Below are 21,605 nucleotides of genomic sequence, written 5' to 3' on the forward strand. Positions count from 1 at the left end.
TCGCCGGCTGCGGGAGGGGACGCCAGTGCCAGCGGCTGGCCTGGGATGGGACGCTGCCCCTCTGAGAGCCAGCGGTGGGATCCGTGAGTGGGAGGCTGGCGCCACACCGTGGGAGCTCTCTGCACCGGTATCACCTGCTGCTCAGTCACCAGCTAGCCTGGGGTTCCCCTCTTCCCTGCCACCCCGGATCAATCCCTGGGCCTGCTAGCCCGGTGTCCTCCTTCCCCACTGCCGGGGATCAGATCTGGAGTCCCCCTAACCTGGTATTCCCCCCCCCCGCTGACCCAGATCGGAGCTTCTCTCTGGAAGGGCCGGTCCCAGCTGTGCAGAGGGGGGCGTTGTTCTGGCCGCTGCCTCGCACCAGGGATTCTGATCACTCCGGGGTCCGTCCACGGCTCTGACCCCGCCGGTCCCTTCGGTTACAGGTGCTGGGATTTTGCCACCTTCATGCCGGAGTCGCCGAGGGGTTAGAAAACCAGGAGGACACTGATAGGTATGAGATTGCGGCGCGGCGCCATGTGCCAGAGTGGGCTCGGGTGGGTTAGAGCAGGCAGGGCTGGGAGCCAGGACGCCTGGTTTCTGTCCCTGGCTTTGGGAGGGGAGTGGTGCCTAGTGGGTAGAGCAGGGGGGGTGGGAGCCAGGATGCCTGGGTTCTATCCCCAGCTCTGGGAGGGGAGTGAGGTCTAGTGGTTAGAGCAGGGGGGGTGGGAGCCAGGATGCCTGGGTTCTATCCCCAGCTCTGGCAAGGGAGTGGGGTCTAGTGGTTAGAGCAGGGGGGCTGGGAGCCGGGACTCCTGGGTTCTGTCCCTGGCTGTGGGAGGGGAGTGGGGTCTAGTGGTTAGAGCAGGGTGGCTGGGAGCCAGGACTCCTGGGTTCCATCCCCAGCTCTGGGAGGGGAGTGGGATCTAGTGGTGAGAACAAAGGGGCTGGGAGTCCAGACTCTCGATGGTTAATGAGCCTTGTTGCTCTGGTGACATTTTCCCTTGGGAGGCACAAAGGCCTTTGTCCCTCAGATGGGGAGAAGTCGCCTGTTTATCTCCGTGGGGGCAAGCGGGGTGGGGTTGTGCTAGTCACTACTGATCAAAACAGAATAGAACCAGGAGTCCTGGTGCCCAGCCCCCCTGCTCTAACCACTAGACCCCACTCCCCTCCCAGAGCCGGAACCCAGGTGTCCTGACCCGCGACTCATTCCACACAGTGCGTAACCCAAGCTGCGTGATAGCAGCTGCGCCCTGAGCCTCGCGTCGCCTGGCTACCCCCTGGCCTAGGCCTGCTGCCCCTGGCTTTTCTCCCCGGCTGAGCGTGGGTGGCGGGGGGGTGTGTGTCACGGCTTGGATGGGAGACCCCCACGCCCCAGCGGATGGGATTGGTGGGAGGGGCATTGGGTGGGCACAGAACCAGGCGAGGGCTTGTGGGGAGCTGGAGCTGGTCTGGGGCTTGGGGGCCAGAGGCTGAGGACCGGAGGGGTTCAGGGAATTTAGGGGGGCAGATGGAGAGCCAATGGATTGTGCGGGGGGCAGAGGGCAGGGTTTGGAGATGGGGCTTCAGGGGACATGAGGGGTTGAGGCGATTCAGGGGGAGAAATGGGGGCGGGGCTGGTGGCTTCAGGGGAAATGGGGGTCAGGATTTTTTGGGGGGTGGGCAGCTGGAGGTGTTGGGGGGCAGATCAGAGCTGTTCTGGGGAGGGGACCCGGGGCGAGGTTCAGGAATGAGCGGGGTGGGGCGGAGTCGTGGGGGAGGGATCAGGAGGGCCGAGGCCTCCCCCAAAGGGTTATGGGGCCGCCCTGCATCGGGATGGGGCTGGCTCCACCGCCCGTGGGGCTCACGCCAGGGCTGGGCCCTGACAACCAGCCTGTGCCGGGGGTTGGGGAGCGGCGGAGGCTTGGAAATGGGGCCTGATGCGGGCAAGGGGCTGGAGCCGTGTTGCCCGGCAGCCATCTTGCCTCTGGCCTGCAAAGGCCTCGGTAGAGTGGGCCCCCCAGGCCTCTCATTAAGGTTGCCAACTTTCTAATCACACAAACCCGAACACCCTGCCCCGCCTCTTCTCTGAAGCCCCGCCCCTTCAAAGAGGCCCCGCCCCTGCCCCGCCCCTTCAAAGAGGCCCCATCCCCCACTCACTCCATCCACCCTCCCACTGTCGCTCGCTCTCCCCCACCCTCACTCACTTTCACTGGGCTGGGGCAGGGGGTTGGGATGCACGAGGGGGTGAGGGCTCCGGCTTGGGGTGCAGGCTCTGGGGTGGGGCCAGAAATGAGGGGTTCAGGAGGAGGCTCCGGGCTGGGGCAGGGGGTTGGGGTGCAGGAGGGGGTGAGGACTCTAGGGTGGGATTGGGGATGAGGGGTTTGGGGTGCAGGGGGGCTCGGGGCTGGGGCAGGGGGTTGGGGTGCCGGTGGGGGTGAGGACTCTAGGGTGGGAGTGGGGATGAGGGGTTGGGGGTGCCGCAGGGGGCTCCGGGCTGGGGCAGGGGGCTGGGGTGCAGGAGGGGGTGAGGAGTCTAGGGTGGGATTGGGGAGGAGGGGTTTGGGGTGCAGGAGGGGGCTCAGGGCTGGGGCAGGGGGTTGGGGTGCAGGAGGGGGTGAGGACTCTAGGGTGGGATTGGGGATGAGGGGTTTGGGGTGCAGGAGGGGGCTCCGGGCTGGGGCAGGGGTTTGGGGTGCAGGAGGGGGTGAGGACTCTAGGGTGGGATTGGGGATGAGGGGTTTGGGGTGCAGGAGGGGGCTCTGGGCTGGGGCAGGGGGTTGGGGTACAGGAGGGGGTGAGGAATCTAGGGTGGGATTGGGGATGCGGGGTTTGGGATGCAGGAGGGGGCTCGGGGCTGGGGCAGGGAGTTGGGGTGCAGGAGGGGGTGAGGACTCTAGGGTGGGATTGGGGATGAGGGGTTTGGGATGCAGGAGGGGGCTCTGGGCTGGGGCAGGGGGTTGGGGTGCAGGAGGGGGTGAGCACTCTAGGGTGGGATTGGGGATGAGGGGTTTGGGGTGCAGGAGGGGGCTCTGGGCTGGGGCAGGGGGTTGGGGTGCAGGAGGGGGTGAGGAATCTAGGCTGGGATTGGGGATGCGGGGTTTGGGGTGCAGGAGGGGGCTCCGGGCTGGGGCAGGGAGTTGGGGTGCAGGAGGGGGTGAGGACTCTAGGGTGGGATTGGGGATGAGGGGTTTGGGGTGCAGCAGGGGGCTCCGGGCTGGGGCAGGGGGTTGGGGTGCAGGAGGGGGTGAGGACTCTAGGGTGGGATTGGGGATGAGGGGTTTGGGGTGCAGGAGGGGGCTCCGGGCTGGGGCAGGGAGTTGGGGTGCAGGAGGGGGTGAGGACTCTAGGGTGGGATTGGGGATGAGGGGTTTGGGGTGCAGCAGGGGGCTCCGGGCTGGGGCAGGGGGTTGGGGTGTGGAAGGGGGTGAGCACTCTAGGGTGGGATTGGGGATGAGGGGTTTGGGGTGTAGGAGGGGGTGAGGACTCTAGGGTGGGATTGGGGATGAGGGGGTTGGGGTGCAGCAGGGGGCTCCGGGCTGGGGCAGGGGGTTGGGGTGCAGGAGGGGGTGAGGACTCTAGGGTGGGATTGGGGATGAGGGGGTTGGGGTGCAGGAGGGGGCTCCGGGCTGGGGCAGGGGGTTGGGGTGTGGAAGGGGGTGCAGAGTGCAGGCTGCAGGAGGGGGCTCAGGGCTGGGGCAGCGAGGGGTATCGGTGCGCGGGCGGCACTTACCTCAGGCAGCTCCCGGTCGGCGGCGCAGCGGGGCTAAGGCAGGGTCCCTGCTGCCCTGGCTCCGCGCTGCTGCCGGAAGTGGCCGGCACGTCCCTGCAGCAGCGGCCCCTAGGCAGAGGGGTCAGGGGGCTCTGCGAGCTGCCTACGCCTGCAATCACCGCCCCCGCAGCTCCCATTGGCCATGGTTCCTGGCCAATGGGAGCTGCGGAGCCGTGGCTGGGGGCAGGGGCAGCACAGGGAACCTCCCTGGTCGCCCCTGCACCTCGGGGCTGTAGGGACCTGCCAGACGCTTCCGGGAGCGGCGCGGGGCCAGGGCAGCAGGGAGCCTCCCTTAGCCCCACTGCGCCGCCGACCGGACTTTTAACGGCCCAGTCAGCCGGGCTGACCAGAGCCACCAGGTCCCTTTTCGACCGGGCGTTCTGGTCAAAAACTGGATGCCTGGCCACCCTACTCATAGTCCAGGCCTGAGTGGGGTTGGCCTCTCCCCATAGGCCTCTCACCCCCTTCTCCCCATGTCGTGGGGCCTAGGCCTGAGTAGGGTTGGCCCCACAGACCTCTCTACCCCCTCCCCCAGGTCTTGGTTGCTACTCAGAGTCTAGGGTTGGGTAGGGCTGGCCTCATAGACCCCTTTTCTCCTTCCCCCCATGCCATGGGGCTACACAAGGTCTAGGCCTATGGAGCTCTGGGTAGAGTCGGCCCTAGCCACCCCCTCCAGGCCCTGTGTCATGGTGATCTGGGCCCTCAAGGCCGTTGTGTCTCTCAGGGGTGCTCCATCGCTAGCTCCCCACGGTGCCCCCCCAGCTCTGCTGGCCCATCGGAGCCCGGAGCAGCCGCCACAACTTCGGAGTCGGAACCGGCCAGCCTGGGAGTTGTGCTGGCTAATAGGGGAGCGTCTGTGTCCCTGGGGGACTGTCTTTGAGGTTAAGGCGGGATGGCTGGGAACCAGGACTCCTGGGTTCTCCCCCCAGCTCTGAGAGGGGGGGACTGGGGACTAGGGCAGGAGGGGCTGGGAGCCAGGACTCCTGGGTTCTCCCCCCAGCTCTGAGGGAGGGGAGTGGGGACTAGGGCAGGAGGGGCTGGGAGCCAGGACTCCTGGGTTCTCTCCGTGGCTCTGCTACTATTTTACTGTGTGTGAATGTGGCTGCTTTTCTGCAAGGCCCCACTGCCATCGTGTGGCCATTGTGAGAACAGCAGCGACCGTTCCCATGTTTGCTTGAGTTGGGCTGAGGTTGCATTTCTCCACCCCTGGGCAGGGATCTCCCTGCCCTGTTGCAGTCACAGCTGAGAGCTCGTGGGGCAACCGGGGATGGGCAACACCTACGCAGGCCTGGGGTTAAATCTCCTGAGTGTCAGGGAGAGATTCCAGGAGTCCTGGCTCCCAAGCCCGCCTCCCCCATCTGACCAGTAGATCCCACTACCCTTCCAGTGCCAGAACCCAGGAGTCCTGGCTCCCAAGCCCCCTCTCCCACTCTAACCACTAGACCCCACTACCCTCCCAGTGCCAGGGACAGAACTGGCTCCCAACCCCCTGCCCCCCCACTCTAACCACTAGACCCCACTTCCTTTCTCTTGTTGGGACGTGATTCCCCATCCTCAGAGGCTCCCCTCACACCTCTGCATTGGGAGAACTGTCCCCTGAGATCCACCCTGGAAAGTTTCTCTCCAGTTAATTTCATCCTTACTTCTGTAGGGGAAGGCTCTGATTGCAGAGGGTGGGGTGTGGGAGGGGAAGCCAGGACTCCTGGGTTCTATCCCCAGCATGGCCCTTAGGGGGCATCACAGCACTTGCTGCTTACAACGAATGACCTCTAGCTTTGGTGCCCATTTGCCCTGGTCTCTCCCCGACTGTTTGTTTGAAGGCCCCAGCACCTTCTGCTGGGAGGAATAAATCTGATCTGTTTGGGTGCACGCTGCCCCCTGCTGGGTGGGATCAGACCCACCGTTCGCATAGTGCTCTCTAATGGGTCAGGTCACATTTGCCCTGGGGGTGAGATGGGAAAACACCAACCCCACCTCCTCTAAGCCCCTTTTCTCTCTCCCCAGTTCACACAACCTCGCCGCCCCTGAGAAGATGAAGGCTGCTGGGGCTCTGCTCATCTTGGGGATCCTATTTGGAGGTATTGAGGGGACCCCGAGGAAGCAAGCCACAGCCCCATTTCCTGTCTTTTACAGCCCTGGCTCCAGAGGGTGGGTTTGAACCCAGGGCTCGCAGGTGCTAACATCCCAAGCTGTTGCTCACCGAGCCAAATGGCAGTAGGTGGCTCATACCCCTCAATGCATGAACTGTCCACTCGCCCTGCGTCATCACACAGACTTAGCCAAGCAGGCGGGATGGTGCATCTGATTGGTTTTCCAGCCCTGCCAATCAGCTCACCGTCGGCGGGTCAAATTTTCCTGGTGCGTGAGCTGAGTTTGCTGGACCTTGTCTAGCTCTATTGTATCCCTGGACTGAGGGTTGGCTGGTCCCGGGAGAACAAGCTACCCACTCCCTGATGGGGGATGTGTCCTCCAAGGTGGGGGGCTGTGGGTGGGTGTTTGGGGGAGCTCTCCACACTGGGGGGAAACAGAGGGATGCTCTCCATGTTGAGAGCTTGGGGAGTAGGATCCGGGTTCTAACTGGGTGCTGAAAGCTGGTGGTTGGGTCAGCAGGGAAACTGAGGCACGGGAGGAGTTCCAGGGTCAGGTGCGTGTTCATTCAGGTCTCATGTTCCCAGTGCGGGAATAGCCCTGAACTAGCTCTGCTGGAAGAGGGTTCCCAAAGGCCTCCGGTTTGGGCTGCACTCACAGGACGGGGGATCCTGCTGGGGGGACCCTACAGGCAGCCTTGCTTGGTGTCCTCGCTGGAGCAGGATCCATTGGGACGAGTCAATGAGGAGGCCGTGAGGGTCAGAACTGTAATTTTATATAGGTTGAATTGCACCTGTGGCTTGGGTGGTGTTTAGATACGGCGCTGCCAAGTGTCTGAGAAATAACTAGAGAGAGATGAAGGCAGGGATGGCTGGATGGTGGGATAGATGAATGGATGATTGGATGGGGGGGGATGGATGGCTGGATAGAGGGTAGGTTGGTTGGGTGGATGGTTAAATGGACAAATGGTTGGTTGTTCAGATGATTGGGTGGTAGGTGGATGGATAAATGGTGGATTGTTTGGATGGATGGATGGATGGATGGCTAAATGGTTGGGTGGATGGACTGTTGGATGGGTGGGTGGATAAACAGTTTATTGGATGGATGTGTGGATAAATGTTTTGTGGGAGGGAGGAATGGATGGATAAGTGGAGAGAGGGACAGATGGATGGATAGAGATGGATGGATCATGGATGGATAGAAAGGGATGGATGCATAGATGGAGGAAGGGATGGATGGAGGGATAGGTGGAGAGAGGGATGGATAGGTGGAGGGAGAGATGGATGGATAGAGATGGATGGGTGGATAGAAAGGGATGGATGGATAGGTGGAGGGAGGGAAGGTTGGGTAGGTGGAGGGAGAGATGGATGGATGGAAATGGATGGATGGATAGGTGGAGGGAGGGAGGAATGGATGGAAATGGATGGATGGTTAGAGACGGAGGGATGGATAGGGAGCGATGGATGGATAGGTGCAGAGAGGGAGAGAGGGATGGAAATGGATGGATGGTTAGAGAGGGAGGGATGGATAGGGAGGGATGGATGGATAGGTGGCGGGAGGAATGGATGGATAAAGAGGGATGGATGGATAGGTGCAGGGAGGGATGGATGGGTGGAAATGGATGGATGGTTAGAGAGGGAGAGATGGATAAAGAGGGGTGGATGGATAGGTGAGGGAGGGAGGGATGGATGGAAATGGATGGATGGTTAGAGAGGGAGGGATGGATAGGGAAGGATGGATGGATAGGTGCAGAGAGGGATGGAAATGGATGGATGGTTAGAGAGGGAGGGATGGATAGGGAAGGATGGATGGATAGGTGCAGAGAGGGATGGAAATGGATGGATGGTTAGAGAGGGAGGGATGGATTGGGAGGGATGGATAGGGAGGGATGGATGGATAGGTGCAGAGAGGGAGAGAGGGATGGAAATGGATGGATGGTTAGAGAGGGAGGGATGGATAGGGAGCGATGGATAGATAGGTGCAGGGAGGGAGGGATGGATGGAAATGGATGGATGGTTAGAGAGGGAGGGATGGATAGGGAGCGGTGGATGGATAGGTGCAGAGAGGGATGGAAATGGATGGATGGTTAGAGAGGGAGGGATGGATTGGGAGGGATGGATAGGGAGGGATGGATGGATAGGTGAGGGAGGGAGGGATGGATGGAAATGGATGGATGGTTAGAGAGGGAGGGATGGATAGGGAGGGATGGATGGATAGGTGCAGAGAGGGATGGAAATGGATGGATGGTTAGAGAGGGAGGGATGGATAGGGAAGGATGGATGGATAGGTGCAGAGAGGGATGGAAATGGATGGATGGTTAGAGAGGGAGGACTGGACAGAGAGGGCTGGGCAGACGGGTAACAAAGCAGGGACTGGCAGGTTTGGCAGCTGGGCAGAGAAGAGGGCAGTGGGGAAACGGACGGGAAGGAGACCGGACCGTAGCAGGAGAGGTTGGGGGCAAAGGAGACGGGCGTGCGGGTTCCTGTCCCCACCGCCCAGCACCTGTCGCTCCCGTCTGCCCGCCAGGCACCCTGGGTGGGCCGTGGAGCGCGTGGATGCCGCAGACCATTATGGCCTTCGAGGGCACGTGCGTGGCCATCCCGTGCCGCTTCGACTACCCGGACGAGCTGCGCCCCTCGGCCGTGCACGGCATCTGGTACTTCAACAGCCCCTACCCCCGGAACTACCCGCCCGTGGTGTACAAGTCGCGCACCGGCATCGTTCACGAGAGCTTCCAGGGCCGCTCCCGCCTGCTGGGCGACCTCCAGGCCCGCAACTGCACCCTGCAGCTCAGCCGGCTCAGCCCCGAGCTGGCGGGCAAGTACTTCTTCCGCGGGGACCTGGGCGGCTACAACCAGTACACGTACTCGGAGCACAGCAACCTGGAGATCGTCGGTGAGTGGGGGGCGCTGGGGCCAGGCCCCTTGGATGGCTGAATCGGGGACTGAGACACGGGGCCTTTCCCTCTAGGGGCGCCGGCTGCCATCCAGCTTCAGGGCACGGGACTGGCTGGCTCGGGCGGGGGGGAAACGGTGCACAGGGCCCTTGTCTCTCTAGGGGCTCAGAATTAACAGTGATGAGAGAGGCTCCCCCAGTGAATCATGCACCCTGTGCCATGGAGCTCAGCACCCCCTACTGCTGTATCAGGGCGCATTTGGGTCTCTTCTTATCTCTGGAAGGGGAGTGGGGTCTAATGGTTAGAACCAGGGAGGCGGGGACTGGGAGAAGGACTCCTGGGTTCTATCCCTGGCTCCAGGAGGGGAGTGGGGTCTAGTGGTTACAGTGGGGGGGTGGAGGGACTTGGAGCCAGGTCTCCTGGGTTCTACCCTTGGCTCTGGGAGGGGAGTGGGGTCTAGTGGTTAGAGGAGAGGGAGGCTGGGAGCCAGGACTCCTGCGTTCTCTCTATGGCTCTGGGAGGGGAGTGGGGACTAGTGGTTAGAGGAGAGGGAGGCTGGGAGCCCGGACTCCTGGGTTCTCTCTATGGCTCTGGGAAGAGAGTGGGGTCTAGTGGTTAAAGCGGTGGGGTGGGGGGACTGGGAGCCAGGACTCCTGGGTTCTATCCCCAGCTCCAGGAGGGGAGTGGGGTCTAGTGGTTAAACCGGTGGGGTGGGGGGACTGGGAGCCAGGACTCCTGGGTTCTATCCCTGACTCCAGGAGGGGGGTGGGGTCCAGTGGTTAAACTGGTGGGGTGGGGGGATTGGGAGCCAGGACTCCTGGGTTCTATCCCTGACTCCAGGAGGGGAGTGGGGTCCAGTGGGTCGGAGCCTGAGTCCCTGGCTTCACCCAGCCTCTTCCCTCACCAGACAAACCCACCATTGTGCCCCCGGCTGCGGTGGTGGTGGGGACGGAGGCGGAGCTGCGGTGCGTGGTGCCGGATAACTGCCCCACCATGAAGCCCGTGGTGAGCTGGTTGAACCACGAGGCGCTGGAGGATCAGGCTGTCTTCGGCCAGCTGGAGGAGGAGAGCGGCACCTGGAGCCAGGTGTCCCTGCTGAAGTTCCAGCCCTCGCGGGAGAACGACGGGCACGAGCTGGGCTGCCAGGTCACCTACCCCAACACCACCTTCCTCTTCGAGGCCTTCGCCACCCTGGACGTCAAGTGTGAGTCGCCAGCACCGCCCACCTCAGCCTGCTGGGTTCTGGCCCTGGCACCGGGAGGGGAGTGGGGGCTAGTGCTTAGTGCAAGAGGAGCCCTGCGGGTTAACCCTGCTGGCACCCAGTGGCAGGGAGTCCCATGGATTAACCCCACTAATACCCAGTAGTGTGGCCTAGACCCCCAAACACCCAGTGGCAGGGAGTCCCGTGGATTAACCCCACTAATACCCAGTAGTGTGGCCTAGACCCCCAAACACCCAGTGGCAGGGAGTCCCATGGATTAACCCCGCTGACCTCCAGTGGCAGGGAGTCCCACAGGCTAAGGCTCAGCTCTGCCTCCCCCACCGCAGACGTGCCCCGGATCCTGCAGGTGAACTCGTCCGTGGAGGTCACGGAGGGCTCGCCCGTGGTGCTGGTGTGCGTGGCGGACAGCAACCCCATGGCCTTGCTGGCGTGGTTCAAGGAGGAGGCCGTGCTGCGGGAGGAGCCGTCCACCAACCTGACGCTGGAGCTGGACAACGTCACCCACGCGCAGGACGGGATCTACACCTGCGTGGCCGAGAACGTGTACGGGCGGGTGAACCGCTCCCTGGCCCTCACCGTCATGTGTGAGTGCCTGGGTGGGAGGGGAGTGGGGTCTAGTGGTCAGAGCAGAGGAGAGGGGCTGGGAGCCTGGGTTCTATCCCGGCTCTGGGAGGGGAGTGGGGTGCAGTGGTTAGAGTGGGATGGGGCTGGGAGCCAGGACTCCTGGGTTCTATTCTGGCTCTGGGAGGGGAGTGGGGCCTAGTGATTATAGTTCTGGGTCTGTGGGTCAGTGAACCCCTGCCCTCCCCTTGCAGACGCCCCGCGGAAGCCGTCGGTGAACTCCTCGGTGGTGGCGGTGGAGGGGGAGTCAGTGACTATCCTGTGCACCACGGAGAGCAACCCTGAGCCCATCATCACCATCTTCAAGGAGAAGCAGATCGTGGCCACGGTGGTCTACGAGAGCGAGCTGCTGCTGGAGATCCCCGCCGTGACCCACGAGGACGACGGGGAGTACTGGTGTGTGGCGGAGAACCAGTACGGCCAGCGCGGCTCCGCCTTCAACCTCACCGTGGAGTGTGAGTCACCCATGCTGGGTGGGAGAGTGTGTCAGGGCTTCTCCCCTACTTCCTGCCCTCCCCCACCCAGAGGTGGCTGCACCTCAGCACCAGACGAGCTGTCCCTGGGCAGCGTTATGTGTGGCTGTTCCCCAGCTGCCCCGCCCCAGAGCTGGCTGCATTTCAGGTAGCTCTGGTGCAGGCTATCCCCGTGCAGTATTGTGTGGCTGTTCCCAAGCTTCCCTGCCCCAGAGCTGGCTGCATCTCAGGCCCGGCGAGCTGTCCCGGTGTGGTGTTGCAGTGTGGCTGTTCCGCAGCTGCCCTGCCCCAGAGGTGGCTGCATCTCAGGCAGCTCTGGCACAGGCCATCCTTGTGCAGTGTTATGTGTGGCTGTGCCCTGCCCCAGAGCTGTCTGCATTTCAGCACCAGCCTAATTGTTTCTGTGCAGCATTATGTGTGGCTGTTCCCCAGCTGCCCCACCCCAGAGCTGGCTGCATCTCCACGATGCTGACGCTGCATCTCTCCCCGCAGTTGCTCCCATAATCCTCATGGAGTCAAAGTGCACAGCGGCTCGGGACACGGTGCAGTGCGTCTGCGCCGTGCTGGCCAATCCGGAGCCCGTGATCTCCTTCGAGCTGCCCACCCGGAACGTGACGGTCAACGAGACTGACCAGGAGTTCGTCTATTCCCAGAAGACGGGCTACACGGTCACCAGCATCCTGACGCTGCGCGGGGAGCCGGACTCGCAGCTCTTCGTTGTCTGCTCCGCCCGCAACCTGTACGGCACCAAGAACCAGCAGCTCCAGTTCCACCACTCCAGTGAGTGTCTGTCCTGCTCCGTACAGCGCCCCCTGCTGGGAACAGACTGAGCTGGGGTAGCCGAGAGCTCCACCCATGGCCAGTGCTCCTGCCCCGCTCCCCACAGCGCCTCCTGCTGGGAACAGCCGGGGCTGGGGTAGCTGAGAGCTCCACTCCAAGGCCAGTGCTCCTGCCTTGCTCCCACAGCACCCCCTGCTGGGAACAGCCGGGGCTGGGGTAGTCAGGAGCTCCCCCCATGGCCAGTGCTCCTGCCCCGCTCCGTACAGCACCCCCTGCTGGGAGAGGCTGGGTCTAGGGTAACTGGGAGCTCTGCCCACAGCCAGCACCCCCCTCCCCGACTCCCCACAGCGCCCTCTGCTGGGAGAGGCTGGGGCTGGGTTAACCGGGAGCTCTCTCCACAGCACCCCCTGCTGGGAGAGGCCGGGGCTGGGGTAATTGGGAGCTCCCCCACAGCCAGCACCCTCCACCCCCTAGCTCCCCACAATGCCCCCCACTGGGAGATGCAGGGGCTGGGTTAACCGGGCGCTCTCCCCACAGCGCCCCCTGCTGGGAGAGGCTGGGGCTGGGTTAACTGGGCACTCTCCCCACAGCGCCCCCTGCTGGGAAAGGCTGGGGCTGGGGTAATTGGGAGCTCCCCCACAGCCAGCACCCCTCCCCCCTGCTCCCCGCAGTGCCCCCTGCTGGGAGAGGCCGGGACTAACCCCAGCCCGCATGCTGCTTTCAGACAATCTGATGTGGGCGAAGGTGGGGCCGGTGGGCGCCGTGGTGGCCTTTGTGATTCTCATTGCCGCCGTGTGTTACGTGAGTCAGACGCGGAAAAAGTAAGTGCGGAGCCCCCCGGGGCTCAGCTGTACTAACAAACGGGGCGTCCCGGGAGCGGGGTGACGCCGGGGCCCGAATCCAGACCGGAGCCAGATGGGATCGCAGCCCGTCCTCTTGCCAGTACGAGGCAGAACTGCCCTTAAAGCGCTGTTCTGAAATCCTTCCTGGACCAACCCCAGGCCTAACTGCCATCACCAGGCGGATCTTCCGATCCAGTCGGGTTCTCAAACGAGGGGCGCTTTTCCCGGGGCGGCCGGCAAATGGCCACCCACCGAAATAAGTGTCAGTCGCCACAATCGTTTTAAACGCGTTTTCATGGTTTATTTTAGACAGGGCCATTTTGGCAGAGAGAGGACTCCATTTTTGGTACCTCTAAATAAAGGCAGGATAACAATTAACACATGACGGTTCTTCTCTTAAAACTAAGGAGCGTTTTTGGAGGAGAAGGATAAACATTTATATCCAGATCGGTAACCCACAATCGCTGGTTAAATGGCATTTCTAATGACTAATTAATGAAGCACCAATGTTAACCCGTGTTCGGTAATTAGCAGTCACCTATTGACCAGGCCGGGGCATTAGCCATTAATTGATCCTAATCAAAGATGTTTGGTGGGTAATTAATGATTGATAATTTATTAGCAACTATCAGCTACGGTTACATCAGGAGCAAACTGCTACCTTTTGGTTATTAGGATCATTGTTAAATTATGTCGTTAATGCACATGCAGTTACCCGATGCAGATTGTTAATTGAGGGATGAGATATGTAATGTCATAAGGGGGGGGGTGAGGTCACCCAGTGACGGATAATCCCCCCTCCCCCGCTGTGGGGGTCGCCCAGTGATGGAGAATCCCCCCTCCCCCGCTGTGGGGGGGGGTCGCCCAGTGACGGAGAATCCTCCCTCCCCCGCTGTGGGGGGGGGTCGCCCAGTGACAGAGAATCCCCCCTCCCCCGCTGTGGGGAGGTTCGCCCAGTGACAGAGAATCCCCCCCTCCCCCGCTGTGGGGGGGGTCGCCCAGTGACAGAATCCCCCCTTCCCCCGCTGTGGGGGGGGTCGCCCAGTGACGGAGAATCCCCCCTTCCCCGCTGTGGGGGGGGTCGCCCAGTGACGGAGAATCCCCCCTCCCCTGCTGTGGGGGTCGCCCAGTGATGGAGAATCCCCCCTCCCCTGCTGTGGGGGTCGCCCAGTGACGGAGAATCCCCCCCTTCCCTCGCTGTGGGGGGTCGCCCAGTGACGGAGAATCCCCCCTTCCCCCGCTGTGGGGGGGGGTCACCCAGTGACGGAGAATCCCCCCCTTCCCCGCTGGGGGGGTGTCGCCCAATGATGGAGAATCCCCCATTCCCCCGCTGTGGGGGGTCGCCCAGTGACGGAGAATCCCCCCTTCCCCCGCTGTGGGGGGTCACCCAGTGACGGAGAATCCCCCACTCCCCTGCTATGGGGGTCGCCCAGTGACAGAGAATCCGCCCTTCCCCGGCTGTGGGGGTCGCCCAGTGATAGAGAATCCGCCCTTCCCCGCTGTGGGGGTCGCCCAGTGACAGGGGTGTCTGTGTCGTCTCTCTCTCCCCAGGAAAAACGTGAATGAAAACTCCAGTTTCGTGCAGCTGGAGCACCCGCCCGTGGCGTACAGCGGCGAGTACCGGCCCCCGGGGGCCCTGGACAAATCCGAGGTGGGACGATGGGACTGGCATGGCGGGAGAGCAGGGAGGTGCAGAGAGTGCTGGGTGTGTGGGTAGGGAGGGGTGTGCGTGGGGGGGATGGATGGAGGGAGGGGTGTGTATGGGGGGATAAGTGGAGAGGTGTGAATGGGGATGAGTGGGTGGATGGAGGGAGGGGTGTGTATGGGGGGATAAGTGGAGAGGTGTGAATGGGGATGAGTGGGTGGATGGAGGGAGGGGTGTGTATGGGGTGGATAAGTGGAGAGGTGTGAATGGGGATGAGTGGGTGGATGGAGACAGGGGTGTGTATGGGGTGGATAAGTGGAGCGGGATGGAGGAGGATGGAGGGATGATAAGTGGAGTGGGGTGGATGGGGAGGGAGGGAGAGGCGTGTATAGGGATGGATAGATGGAGGGGGGGTGGATATAGGGGTGGATAAGTGGAGTGGGGTGGAGGGGGATAGAGGGGTGTATAAGTGGAGGGGTGTGGATGGGGATGGATGGAGGGAGGGGTGTGTATAGGGGTGGATGGAGGGGTGGATAAGTGGAGGGGTGTGGATGGGGATGGAGGGAGGGAGGGAGGGGTGTGTATATAGGGGTGGATGGATGGATGGAGGGGTGTGGAGAGGTGTGATGGGGATAAATGGGTGGATGGAGGGAGGGAGGGAGGGGTGTGTATAGGGGTGGATATGTGGAGGGGTGTGGATGGGAATGGATGGAGGGAGGGAGGGGTGTGTATATAGGGGTGGATGGAGGGGTGGATAAGTGGAGAGGTGTAGATGGGGATGGATGGAGGGAAGGAGGGGTGGATAAGTGGAGGGGTGTAGATGGGGATGGATGGAGGGAAGGAGGGGTGGATAAGTGGAGGGGTGTGGATGGGGATGGATGGAGGGAAGGAGGGGTGGATAAGTGGAGGGGTGTGGATGGGGATGGAGGGAGGGAGGGAGGGAGGGGTGTGTATAGGGGTGGATGGATGGATGGATGAAGGAGTGGAGAAGTGGAAGGGTGTGGATGGGGATGGATGGAGGGAGGGAGGAAGGGGTGTGTATAGGGGTGGATGGAGGGGTGGATAAGTGGAGGGGTGTGGATGGGGATGGATGGATGGATGGAGGGGTGGATAAGTGGAGAGGTGTAGATGGGGATGGATGGAGGGAAGGAGGGGTGGATAAGTGGAGGGGTGTGGATGGGGATGGATAGTTTAGATAAAGTTGATCCCTCTTGTTGTCAGGCACTATTTAGTGTCCATGAGTGGAGAGGAAATCTAGCCCCGACTGGCTGGCTCAGGGGGTGGGGAATGGGATGTGGGGGAACTAGCTACGTTCCTGGCGGTTCAGTCTCTCAATGATAATCCCGACTAATGGCTGGGCAGGGAAGGTGTCTCTAGCCTCTGTTTGCCAGCAGCTGGGAATGGGCGACAGGGCTGGATCACTTGATGATTCCCTGTTCTGCTCATTCCCTCTGGGGCGCCTGGCACTGGCCGCTGTCGGCAGACAGGACACTGGGCTAGATGGACCTTTGGTCTGACCCAGTCTGGCCGCTCTTATGTTCCTATGACCCCGCCCCAGGCTGGCGCATGGGGGTGGGGGAAGGGATTCTTCCATCCCTTTCCATCCCAGACCCAGTCCAAAAGCTGTGGCTTCAGAGGTGCTCCCCAGAGGCATCCTCCATGTGGGGCGGCAGCAAGGGGTCGTCCCCCCAGGTACACAGTGACAGCTCTTCCTTCTCCGCTAGTCTAAGGAGATCTGCTCCCTGGAGAGCCACTGACCCCCGGGTAAGTCTGGATTCCCCAGTCTGTGTCACCCCCCACCAGTGTGCGTCACACCTTGGCTCGGACACGGGGACCCCCTCTGCACCCCACAGTCATGCAGCGGACTGGCCGGGCAGGGAATGGGACACAGGGCCTTTCCCCTAGGGGGCGCTGGTTACGATCTGATCCGAGAGCCGGGGACTGTTGGGGTCATGGTGGGCGCCGGTTCTGGTTTCTATCCTGTTGCTTGGGTAGCTCTCACAGGTCAGCTGTGGGGCAGGGCATGGGGGTCTTCCTGGCATACTGGCAGTCCCTTGTCCTGGCAGCAAGGTCCCTTGCAGTGTTGTGGTGTTTTCCCTTCCTCCTCTGCTCGTTCCTTGGTCTTGTCTCTTTGTGGCGTAAAATCTTAACAGACACCCCCCCCATGGGACAATCCTTGCACCCCTGGCACCCCCTGCCCAGGAGAGCTCTGGTTAGGAATGCATCCTTTGGAAAGGATCCTGCAGCTATTAGTTCCCCAGGTTAACGCCAATAAGGTCCCACAGGCTAATCCCAGTGAGATCAAGTGGCAGTGAGTTTCCTAGGTAAACTATGGTATTATTGGACCGGCTAACCCCAATGGTATCCTCCTGAAGCAAATCCAATAGGTTGAGCCCCTAGTATCCAGTGGCAGGGAGTCCCAGTGGTTAATCCCACTAAAACCCAGTGGCAGGGTGTCCCATGAGTTAATCCTATAATATCCAGTGTCAGGGAGTCATATGTGTTAATTCCATAATATCCAGGGGGAGGGAGTCCTGTGAGTTAACCATATAATACCCAGTAGGAGGGACTCCTGTGGGTTAATATCCAGTGTCAGGGAGTCCCACAGGTAATCCTATCATATCCAGGCTCAGGGAGTCTCCCAGGTAAGCCTACAATTTTCACCAGCAGGGAGTCCCACAGGTTTATCCTATAATATCCATTGACAAGGAATCCCACAGGTTAACCTTGTAACATCCAGCGGCAGGGAGTCCCACAGGCTAACACTGTACTCTCCAGTGTCAGGGAGTCCCACAGGTGAACACACCAATCGTACCCAGGCTGACACTGCTCTGCTTCCCCCGCAGTACGAGCGGCGCCCAGTCTCCGACAAACGCCTCCTGAACAAGCCCGAGGGCTCCCTGGACCTGAACGTGGACTACGCCAACATCGACTTCACCAAACTGGCCACCAAGGACAGCTACACCCTGACGGAGGAGCTGGCGGAGTATGCAGAGATCCGGGTCAAGTGAGCGCCCCCGGCCCCCCCCCCCCAGTGACACGCCCTCTGCCACGGAAACCACACCCGCTAGAATCAGGACCTGTCTGTGCCCCCAAATCACCAGGCACGTCCCTGCCATGGAAACCCCATCTACCGGGATCAACCCCATGCAGAGTGCAGGTCCTGCCCCGCCCACTACTGGCAGGACACGCCCCCTGCCATGGAAACCCCACCCACTGCCATCAGGACCTCCGACTGAATACAGCTGGGACAGGGACGGTCTCTTGCTGTGTGTCTGGGCAGTGCCCCATATCCTGATGCCCCTTCTTTGACAGCCCTATGGCTGGTTATGTGGATCTGGCCCTGCACTGGGACCCAGGAGACCTGCGGTTTAAATCCCACCTGCGCTACAGATTTTGTGCTACCTTGAAGTATGTCCTAACCTCGCTGCGTGCCTCAGTTTCCCCACAATCTCTTAATTTCCCCTGTGCACAATGTGGCTCATAATTCCCTCCCACCCCGGGCTTTTGTGAGGCTAAATTTGGAACCGATTGGGAGGTTCAACCAAAGCCCTGATGAACCGTTAATGACCCCGCTGAGCTGTCTCTGTAGGAGCCACGCAAGTACCTGCCTAGATCCTCCCTAAACCCATCCAGTCCTTGTTCTAATTCCCCCAGTCTGTCTTTGCACGTGCCGAGGGAACAACATCTGTCTCCTGCTGCGTAAAGACGTGTCTATGGTACAAAGCTACTTAGACCAGCACCGCCATCCCCAGCCAGGAAGGGGAATAACTATACTGGGATAAGCCCCGTCCTACCGGGATAACGGCCCCCACGGCTGTACTGGTGTAGGCAGATCAGCCCCGTCCTACCGGGATAATGGCCCCCACGGCTGTACTGGTGTAGGCAGATCAGCCCCGTCCTACCGGGATAACGGCCCGCACGGCTGTACTGGTGTAGGCAGATCAGCCCCGTCCTACTGGGATAACGGCCCCCACGGCTGTACTGGTGTAGGCAGATCAGCCCCGTCCTACCGGGATAACGGCCCCCACGGCTGTACTGGTGTAGGCAGATCAGCCCCGTCCTACCGGGATAATGGCCCCCACGGCTGTACTGGTGTAGGCAGATCAGCCCTGTCCTACTAGTATAACTAGATCAGTAGAAAATCACACGTCTAGTTGACAGTTATTCTGGGGGGAAAATCTCTGGGTGGCTCAGATGTAAATCGGGAGCCCGAAAACCCCCACAGCTGTAATCTGTGTTTCCCACTGGGATAAACAGGTGCTCACGGTCTGGGTCCGACCCCCTGGAATTCTATGCTCCACTGGCACCAGCCATCCGGGGGGGGAATTTATAACGAATCGTCATTTATTTTTTGTGCCATTTTTGTACAGATATTTGCCTGATGATAGAAAACAAAATAAATAAAAAGCCCAAACTAACAAGGTCAAAGCTCTCTAACCAGCGCTTCCTTCTGCCCAGAAACCGCCCCCTAAGCTTGTTAACCCTTCCAGGCACCCGGATCTAGGCTCTATTTATTGATTAGCTGGATGTGACGTGATTAGACGTTAAATAAAACACGGCCCTGGTATGATAACCATAAGGCCCCTTCGCAGAGCTCTGGCAGGCAAAGGAACCACGTGCATGGCGTTGACATGAGGGCTGGGTGGGAAGGATCCAGGGGCCTCGCGAGGCAGCCAGCCGCCCGCGCTGACGCAGAACCAGGTAACCCCAGACCATCCCCGTCAGGCGTTTCTCGAACCCGGTCTTAAACCCCTCCACTGACGGGATCCCACAACCTCCCTGGGACTCCCCGGAGAGTTAGGAAGTTTCTCCTAATACCTGACCACAATCTCCCCTGCCCAGGACATGTGTGAAGACTGTTCTCAGGTTCGCCCTCAGCCTCCTCGTCTCTAGACTAAACAGGCCTAGTTCTTTTCATCTTTCCTCAATGGTCAAGTTTTCTAACCCTCTGACCCTTTCTGCTGCTCTCCCCAGGAGCGGCGGAAGCTGTCTAAAAGTGGGGGGGCCACCAGTGCCTGAACCATGCCCCCCCCCCTTTCTGAGGTCCTGCCCCTTCTCTCCTTCTCCCCGCCCCCACCTCCACCCCATCCCTTCCCCCAAGGCCCTGCTCCCACACCACCTCTTCCACTCAAGACCCCACCTCTCGCTCGCGCCTCTCTCCCCTCCCCCCCACCCGGCGCTGACCCTTATGTCCGGTAGAAAGCGCTGGGGCCATGGCCGTTGCGGCACTCCTGGCTCTGCCCTGGACTCTCCCTTCGGGCCACCGAACGGGCAGCGCCCCAACCCGGACACGGGTCTCCAGCTTCGGCCTCCCCAGAGCAGGCCAATTCCCGCCCGTGTCGCACGTCCGACACTCCTGTTTCCACAGCCCAGAACGACGTCAACTCGCAAATAAAAAAGCTCAATGGAAAGTTTCCATTGACCCAAAAAAGAAATTTTTTCGCTGCAAATTTTCATTTTGCAGGAATTTTTGCCATTTTGTTCCAATTTGGAGCCTTCTTTGGTTTGAAAACACAGAATTCCCCCCTCCCCCCCGCCCCACCAACCAACATTTAAATTCAACCAGCTTTCGTTTCCATCTCCCGATATTTGGCTTTGTGTTCCCAGAGCTTTGTAAAAGAGCCGCAGCCTAACCCAGGACGCCGCCTCCGTCGATTTACACTAAGTCGTGTGGACAATTCCCGTTCTTGGCTTCTATGTAAATAGGGAAGAATGTAAAAAATAATTGAAGCCAGGATTAGCGCAGTAACTTTTTAGTCGCGTGTGTGCGCGTGTGTACGTGTGTTACAGGACAAAATTGTGCCACTGGCTTAGCCAGCCCTGCTCCCTGGTAGAATTAGGCTCGCGGACATATCAGGAGAGCTGGATTAATTCCAAGACTATGTCGGTTTCGTTGTATATCGTTGTTCCGTGAGGTGCCAACTGTTTAATGACTTTAACCCAGCAGACTTTGTATTCCCAAGGAAATAAAATGTATTTTACAAATCCACACGGTGTCTCGCATTGTGTTCCCTTTTGGGGGGTCTTCCCAATGCCACAACATGGTGCTAGGGGGCGCTGTGCTGCAGGGGGCAGGGTGAGGGCACTGTCCCCTGGGTAGTCAGGGCTGGCCCCGATGCCCCAGAGCGGCACTAGGGGGCGCTGTGCTGCAGGAAGGAGGGTGGAGGTGCTCTTCCCTGGCAGGGCTGGCCCCGATGCCTCAGGGCAGCAGTAGGGGGCGCTGTGCTGCATAGGGGCAGAGTGGGGGCTCTCCCCTGGCAGTCAGGGCTGGCCCCGATGCCCCAGTGTGAATCAAACAGAGCAAGGGCTTGAATCTGGGTCTCCCACAGCGCCGGCCCCACCAGCCCATTGGCTGTTCTGGGTCTGTCTCTCTCTGTGGTTCTTCATAAAAAAAATTCAGTCTCGGTTACCTCGTCACAGAACAAAACCAAACCCCACCTCCAGCCCCAGCCACATGAGGCCGGCTGCCCCATGGATCTCTAGATCTCAGCACGACCCCATTCCCTGACTTACTCCCCATCCCGCACCTTGCGCACCCTGAGATCCTTCGCTCCTCGGACCCCCAGCAGAGGGCGCCATTGAGCTGTTGCCAGCCCAGGATTCTCACCTCCTCCCAGTGATCTGGGAACTGATTATTTTTGTGCTGCCCTGCGAGGCGCCACCTCCAGGCCTGATTTGGAGCAAACCCCCCAACCGCTGAATCCAGATCCAGCAAACCTCTGAATTTGGAGCCTAATTCCCAGATTCTCAGCTCAGCCGGGGGCGGGGAGTTCACCCAGCCCGGCCTCGTGTGTCGCCCAGGCCATGGGGCTGCCCTGCATTTGGGGGGAGGCGCCAGGTGAGCCGCAACTGGATGCTAGCGCTTAATAGCAGCGTATTCGCAGGTGAGGTCGAAGGTGAGGTCGGCGGCAGGCTCTGCTCTCTGGGTGGGAGGCTGCAGCTGGATGGCTGAGTACTGGACCTCGTCTGGGTCACCCTAGGGTGAAGAATAATAATGAAAACCCCCAGCTCTGATGGGGAACTTGACGTCAGCAGAGCTCAAGGCATGGCTGGGGAAACTGAGGCACCAGGCAGGGAAGTCACTTAGCCAAGGTCACCCAGCAGGCAGGCGGAAGAGCCAGAAAGAGAACCCAGGTATCCTGTGTTTCAAGCCAGTGGTCTATCCACTAGGCAACACTGTCTCCTAAAAACAACCCCCACCCCCACAATTTTAGCCTTGATGATCATCACAGCGCCTGGCATTCTGGAGACCCCTTATGTCGACAGAAACACACCGGCTAAGGGCATCACCTCCGTAGTGGGAGA

The 21,605-nt window shown here is 60.6% G+C and overlaps 2 protein-coding genes across 3 annotated transcripts in view; one reads left to right on the top strand and one right to left on the bottom strand.

Annotated features, from left to right (window-relative positions):
* MAG (myelin associated glycoprotein) lies at positions 1-20,289 on the top strand. Of its 2 annotated transcripts, XM_044991359.1 has the most exons (12): positions 1-127; positions 426-493; positions 5,735-5,808; positions 8,345-8,713; positions 9,622-9,918; positions 10,263-10,520; positions 10,752-11,012; positions 11,523-11,810; positions 12,535-12,631; positions 14,204-14,303; positions 16,022-16,061; positions 17,144-17,273. In XM_044991359.1, exons 3-11 carry the CDS (start codon positions 5,763-5,765, stop codon positions 16,052-16,054), a joined length of 1,749 nt encoding a protein of 582 aa, XP_044847294.1. In that variant the 5' UTR covers positions 1-127; positions 426-493; positions 5,735-5,762; the 3' UTR covers positions 16,055-16,061; positions 17,144-17,273. The 2 variants fall into 2 exon arrangements, with proteins under 2 accessions (XP_044847294.1, XP_044847293.1); XM_044991358.1 differs by lacking the exon at positions 16,022-16,061 and having other exon boundaries at positions 17,144-20,289.
* LOC123352001 overlaps positions 20,115-21,605 on the bottom strand; it is a 12,910-nt gene continuing 11,419 nt past the window's right edge. The window contains exon 8 of the mRNA XM_044991685.1: positions 20,115-21,276. Coding sequence (XP_044847620.1) covers positions 21,157-21,276 — 120 coding nt within the window. The 3' untranslated portion in view covers positions 20,115-21,156. The remainder of the gene's footprint in view (positions 21,277-21,605) is intronic.

This window comes from Mauremys mutica, chromosome 17 (genome assembly GCF_020497125.1).
Source record: "Mauremys mutica isolate MM-2020 ecotype Southern chromosome 17, ASM2049712v1, whole genome shotgun sequence".
In the NCBI taxonomy this organism is placed as follows: domain Eukaryota; kingdom Metazoa; phylum Chordata; order Testudines; family Geoemydidae; genus Mauremys; species Mauremys mutica.